This window comes from Muntiacus reevesi, chromosome 3 (assembly GCF_963930625.1).
Source record: "Muntiacus reevesi chromosome 3, mMunRee1.1, whole genome shotgun sequence".
NCBI lineage: Eukaryota > Metazoa > Chordata > Mammalia > Artiodactyla > Cervidae > Muntiacus > Muntiacus reevesi.
Genome location: NC_089251.1, coordinates 32478199 through 32484637, shown reverse-complemented (window position 1 = coordinate 32484637; position 6439 = coordinate 32478199). Strand labels below are relative to the sequence as shown.

At 46.4% G+C, this 6439-nt stretch overlaps 1 protein-coding gene across 2 annotated transcripts; it reads right to left on the bottom strand.

Annotated features, from left to right (window-relative positions):
- On the bottom strand, nt 1-6042 carry CENPA (centromere protein A). Of its 2 annotated transcripts, XM_065928736.1 has the most exons (6): nt 5864-6042; nt 5654-5770; nt 3086-3195; nt 2496-2573; nt 2045-2204; nt 1-1219 (listed from the first exon to the last, which is right to left on the bottom strand). In XM_065928736.1, exons 1-5 carry the CDS (start codon nt 5952-5954, stop codon nt 2070-2072), a joined length of 531 nt encoding a protein of 176 aa, XP_065784808.1. In that variant the 5' UTR covers nt 5955-6042; the 3' UTR covers nt 1-1219; nt 2045-2069. The 2 variants fall into 2 exon arrangements, with proteins under 2 accessions (XP_065784808.1, XP_065784809.1); XM_065928737.1 differs by lacking the exon at nt 5654-5770 and having other exon boundaries at nt 5864-6034.
- Nucleotides 6043-6439: the final 397 nt, after the last annotated feature.

Below are 6439 nucleotides of genomic sequence, written 5' to 3'. Positions count from 1 at the left end.
TTTAAATGTATTCATAGATAAGCTTTATTCCAATGTTTACATAAAAATGAGTTGATGTTCAACAGGAAAAGGTTTTTATAAAGGGTTAAAATTTATCAAACAACAGAACTTGGTCCTTCCCTTTAGTTTGAATTCAATTGGCTGACGCATCATTATTAGTATCCGCCCTCACTAATCATTTTCATCACACACAATACCTAAATGTCTTTGGATAGCACTTACTATTTCTCTGGAAGTCTCTTAAACTGCTTTCAGTTACAAGAGAAGGGCAAGGATTTTATCGGCTCATTCTCTACTCCACTGGAGGCAAAGATACACCCCTCAATTCTCTTGTTTAAATTGTGGCTGTTGGCAAAGTGTCCAAATGAAGGATTTAAGGCTAACACACAAAACATAGTATAATCTATGTATAACAGTAACTTTGCTCCTTCAAATTTTTTCCATTAAGAATTATTTCTATTATCTCTCCATAAGGAAGTTATAAAAATACCTGTAAAAACATTGAAAAGGCTCTTTAAAATCCTGGAATGAAAAATTCTGAAGTATAAATTATGATACATCTTCTATGATTTGCAAATAAAGAATAAAATAAATGCTACAAGTTGGAATTTCTGAATGATTTTGGCAGGAATTTACCAGAAGGAGCCAGAACATCAAACCTTAACAATTTTCTATTTTCATCCCAATTGAGTTTTTGAAAAGCTGTATAATCTGTTGACAGGTATAGTCCACATACGAACTTGCTTCTGCTGTTAATGATGAAGTCAATCTGAAGGACAGAGATTTGTACGCTGGATGCACCAGGCTCTTCCATGCAACTGACTGGTCTTCTCTTATTTTTTCCATCATGTTTTAAATAAAAGTAAATATATATGGTAAAAAATTTAAATGGTACAAGAAGATTTAAAATAATCAGTAAATATCCTTTTTGCCCATAACCTAAAAAATCTGATGTCTTCCAAATCATCAGTCACATGAATAATTTGCAAAGTGAAGTCAACCTTAGAGTCTCTTCATCTGAAAATTATTCTCAGGATTTCTGGAATGTGTTGATTCTCTCATATATTACCTCTGTTACAGAGGAAAACCATGCAGTCTTCTAAAAAAAAACTAACTATGAAAGCAACTCGCACGCTTTGCTCCAAGAGAGCAAGTCCAGGCAACACCTTGTACTCCGTGGATCTGGTCCTGGCTACAGGCAGGGGCTCTGGTATCAACCCTGAAATTTAGGAATCATATTAACTAACAAGGCATTTTCAAAAATAACTTTCTTTCAAGCAAAACAAGGTCATCATATATACACTATCATGTGTGAATGCTAACTAGCTAGGGAGAAGCTGCTATATAACATACAGAGCCCAGCCTGGCGCTCTGTGATGACCTAGAGGAGAGGGAGGCTCAAGAGGGAGGGGATATATACATATAATTATGGCTGATTCGCGTTGTTATACCAGAGAAACCAACACAACACTGTAAGGCCATTACCTTCCAATTAAAAAATCAACCGTAAAAGAACCCCACAAGGTCATCAGGTCCTTGAAAAACAGAGAGGATGAACTCTGTCAGAGATTCAGTTTATCTGGTCATTATTTAATTTAAAAATAAGTGTGCGTTAGTTGCTCAGTAGTGTCTGACTCTTTGTAACCCCATGAACTCTAGATCTCCAGGCTTCTCTGTCTATGGGGTTCTCCAAGCAAGAATACTGGAGTGGATTGCCATTCCTTTCTCCAGAGGATCTTCCTGACCCAGGGATTGAACCCGGGTCTCCTGAATGGCTGGCAGACTCTTTGCCATTTGAGCTACTGGGAAGTCCAAATTAAAACTGAAAAATAACTTTGTACAAAAGGACACAAGCCACAGAATCCCAAACATTCAAGTTAAAACTAGGTCAAAGCTTTCTTAGAGAACAAAGGGGAGAGGAGGCAGCAAAGGAGTCAGGATGGAGAAGGAAGCTTCCTTCAGAGAAACTCCCACCCTGGTGATGGGAAGTTGAGTGCTCTCCCCTCAAGGTCTGCTCACTCTCTGGTGAGCAGGAAATGCTTACAGAGACTCGGGCGGGTGGCCAGAGCTCAGCCAAGCCCTTCCTGAATGCCTCGGATCCTCCGGGCCAGCTGCACATCCTTCGGGAAGAGCGTGACGCGGCCGGCGTGTAAGGAGAGGAGATAGGCATCCTCGAAGAGATGAACTAGAAACGCTTCTGCCGCCTGCGGACACAAAGAGAAGCAGAAAGACTGACACCGACGAGGGGGCGTGGGCTGCTTTTTGCTGAGAGACCTGCTAAAAACTCAGCCTCTAAGGGCTCAAAGGACTACAGGAAAGGTTGGTTGTTCACAGCACAAGACTGAACTTTGCCAGGGAATTCCACTACTACCAAGCCAGAATCCAGCCTCCAGACTTGGGGTGTTCCCTGTGGCTCTTTTCAAGGAGGTGATATTCAGCCTCATCCTTCTCCCATTCTCACCCCTCACCCAACTGGCCCCTGGCCCACTCCTTACCTCTTGTAGGGCCAACAGGGCCTGGGCTTGCCAATTGAAGTCCACACCACGAGTGAACTGAACACATATTTCTCTTGCCTGTGAAGGAGCGGGGATGGGGAGCAAGGGGAAGAGTAGAGAGGAAAAGGAGGCTCAAGAGAAGATAGACTCTCTCCGTGAGTCTCCATGAATCTTCACTTCTGTTATTCCTTCCTGGTGCTTAACCTTGGGACCTAACTAGTAGCTAACACCTTACTAGGTGTCAGCTCCAGGGAGGTTAGAGATGGGCAAATCTCTCCTGGTCGTGGTGGGGAGAGAGGAGGAGACAATCTCTTAGGGCAGGAGAAGGGATGAGAGGCTGATTGGATGAGAGAGTTCCTTTTACAAAATCAAACAGCATAGTTTCAAAGGTGGTGGGGGTTAGAAATGAACTTATAAAGAATGAGAAGTTGCCCTCAGCAGGCTCATGTATTCAGGAGCTGAAGTGTCCCTGATTAGATAATAGAAGAGGTCCCTTGCCATTTGGGCAAGAGATGACAGGGACCCAACACCCGGGAAATTTAAAGAAAGGAGGTTGCACAGGGGTTGGCGGGAAGCTCCCTGGAGCTCACCAGGCGGCAGAAGGGGGTCTTTCTTAACAGCAGGTGTGTGGTCTTCTGAAGAGTTCGGATCTCCTTCAGGATTCTATATCTCCGGCGAGCAGGTGAATGGGAGGACGTGCCTGAGCAAAGAAGTCGAGTCATAGAGTCAAAGGTAGTGGAAAATAGGTGGTGCACTGCAACCTGGCCATCAAACTGCCAAATGTGCATGCTCGGTTGTGTCCGACTCTGTGCAACACCCTGGACTGTAGCCTGCCAGGCCCCTCTATCCATGGGATTCTCCAGGCAAGAATACAGCAGTGGGTTGCCACATCCTCCTCCAGGGGTATCTTCCCAACCCAGGAATCGAACCCCTGTCTCTTGCATCTCCTGCATTGGCAGGCAGATTTTTTACCACTAGTGCTACCTGGGAAGCCAAATAGTAGACTGTAGATAACAGGCTCCCCAAAGCAGGAATTTTTGTCTATCGTAGTCATTATGGTCATCTTCAGCAACTGGAGAAGAGTGGATCAGTGCTACATAAATATTTGTTAAATGAATGAATAAATGATCCTTTCAGGGTCCTACTGACCCTCAGTGATGATCTTTTGAGGGTCTTAATTTAAATGCCAACTCTTTCATGCATTACCTTAATCCTAATGTAACGGGAAGCCATGGAAGAGCTTTAAGCAGGACGGAGAGATGACACACTTTTATTTAAAGATCACTCCTGCTCCTATGTAAGGAAAGTACTGGAAAGGGACAAAAGTGTAAGTGATGTCATAACCGGCTTAGGGTGGGGGCTTGGACGGAGCTGGTGGGAGTAGAGAAGGCAACAAGTGGCATGATTAGGATGCAATGTGGCGGTAGAAGTACCTGAATTTACATTTGGATTGGATGGACATGGGGCATAGGATGAAAAATCTCTTCCAGGTTTCTGGCTGTGGGAGATTGTGCCCTTTACTGAAATGGGGGAAACTGAGGATGAAGAGGTAGGAGGAGAGTAAGCAAAAGTTTGCTTTTAGATGTGTTTGGCAAAGAACTGACTCATTGGAAAATACCCTGATGCTGGGAAAGATTGAAGGCTGGAGGAGAACGGGATGAGAGAGGATGAGATGGTTGGATGGCATCACCAACTCTATAGACATGAGCTTAAGCAAGCTCTGGGAGTTGGCGATGGACAGGGAAGCCTGGCGTGCTGCAGTCCACGGGGTCGCAAAGCGTCGGACACGCCTGAGCTACCGAACTGAACTGAACTAGTGCGACATACCCCAAAGTCCTTGGGTAGAAAGGCACTTGGACATAGGTATGTGGGTCAGAGGTGAGACCCGGGTTGGAGCTAAACTTGTGAGAGCTGTCAGAGTCTAAGTCCTACTGGAGTCAAAAGGAGGGATGAGCTCCTCTGGGGAAGGGAAAGAAAGAAAAAGGAGACCCAGGAAGTCCAACATCAACTTGCTCAAGAGAGATGGCACAGGCACTAACCGCTGAGAAGAAATTAAAGTGTAGGTACCACGGAGTCAGGGGGATGGAAGGTTTCGAGGAAGAAATGGCCCACTGTGTCGAATGCTTCTGAAAGACAGGGTAAGAGAAGGACACAGGCATGTCTAATAAAGTTGGCAACACAAAAGTAGTTGGTGACCTTGACAGGAGCAGTTCGAAGGCACTAGACACAGGGGTAGTGGTTATGAGGAGTCGGACTGGAAAGAGTTGAAGGGTCACTGGGAAGAGGGGGAAACGGACACAAGGCAACACTAGTCTCAGGGCCTCAGTAACAATAAAATAAGAAAGAAAATGTATAAAAACGAAAAAACGATTCAAGTCATTATTTGCACATAATATAATAGCTCACTTGAAAATTTCAATTAAAGCAACTGAAAGACTATTAGGATTCACAAGAGAATTCAGCAAGTTCGCTAGCTGCAAAGGTTATTTATGTTTCGGAAAGAAAAAAAAAATCCTATGCACTATAGCAACATCTACAAATAACCGATAATACTTTCTTCTCCCTGCTCTTAGCTATGGAGCAGGAGACAAGTAAAGCGGTTGCTGATGGTTAGGTCTCCCATCCAGCAGACCACAGCACAGAAACGGAGGACCACAGACCAGTCTTCTTTCCAGGCACATACCTCTGGAAGAGGATAAGGTGAGAGAACAGGTTGAGTCAGGGCACTTCGGTTAAGGCCCAACACAGACACTCACTGAAGGAAAAATCAAATCACACCCCCCCTCCCCCACCAAACCCAAATACCTAAACAGGCACCTTCTAAAAGTAAAACTGTTGTTGTCACAAAACTTTTGTGAAGTTGTCACAAAAAGTAGCCAATAATTTTGCGACTGAAAAAAAGCACAAACACTGATTTTAAAAAATCCTGTCTGCGGGAACAGACTGGGTGACCTTGCTCAAGTTAGCAGGTCTGTCTGAGCCTCAGTTGTCCCATTTGTAAAATGGGCACAATATAAATTTGAGTAACTTCGTATAAAAAGTTTAACATAATGCCTAGTTAGTGGTAAGCAGTCAATCCATGCTGTTAGTATCAAAAATGTCTAAGCCAGTCCTTTCTCCTCGAAACTGCTTTCCTCAGTCCCCTCCGGGTTTTGGACCTTGCTTCCGTGCAGATGCTGGACAGAGCTGCTTTACCCCCTGTAGAAGAAGGCCAACGGACCGGGATTGGGAGAATGGGCTCGATCCCAGATCAGCAAGGAGCCTCAGCTTTTCGTCTGTGAAATGGGCACGCGGATTGGGTCCGTACCCACCTCACAGACAGGCTGCAGGCAGGCCGGCTCGGAGGAAAAGGGATCGTGGCGGGTTACCTAAGGACGGGGCCGGCCGGCGGGCGGCGGGAGCCGGGCTCTCGGGGCGCCTCCTTGGTGTTTCGGGCTTGCGGCTCCGGCGCGGGCCCATGGCGGGCGCGCAGGGCTGCGGCCCCGCGGCTCCTTCTAGATCTTCTGGGTCCGGGGGAAGAGGCTGGGAGGGCCGGGATGACCCGGCCGCGTGCCCCGGCTGGGTGCTGTTCGAATTGCCCGCACCGCCGCCAATTGACCGGCCGCGTTTTTTAAAAACCGAATCCAGCGACTCCCAGTGGCTGCCTCGGAACGCTCCTGGCTTAGAGCGACTGCGGGGAGGACCAATGAGAGCACAGGCCCGAGAAGCTAACGGCGGCGGTGATAGGAGGAGACTGCAGAGACGAGGCGGATTGACGGTAGGAACCAGCCAATAGAGACTTGAAGAAGTGAAAGGAGGCGGGAACTGCTCCTGCCCACCGCTCTCTTGGAGAGGGCCGCAGGTTTGACGGATTAGACCCAAGTAGTCCCGTGGCTTCTGGTCGAAAAATGCAAGCTCCATTCTGACGTTGTAGACGATACGTGTGTGGAACGCGTTTCTCTAGA

Excerpts from the sequence above, each read along its gene's own strand:
- CENPA (XM_065928736.1), bottom strand. The coding sequence starts at position 5,954 with ATGGGCCCGCGCCGGAGCCGCAAGCCCGAAACACCAAGGAGGCGCCCC. Across the intron at positions 3,196-5,653 it reads AGCATCTGCACGGAAGCAAG|GCACGTCCTCCCATTCACCT; the intron begins GTCCAAAACCCG and ends TTCTTTGCTCAG. Across the intron at positions 2,574-3,085 it reads AGACCCCCTTCTGCCGCCTG|GCAAGAGAAATATGTGTTCA; the intron begins GTGAGCTCCAGG and ends GCTCCTTCACAG.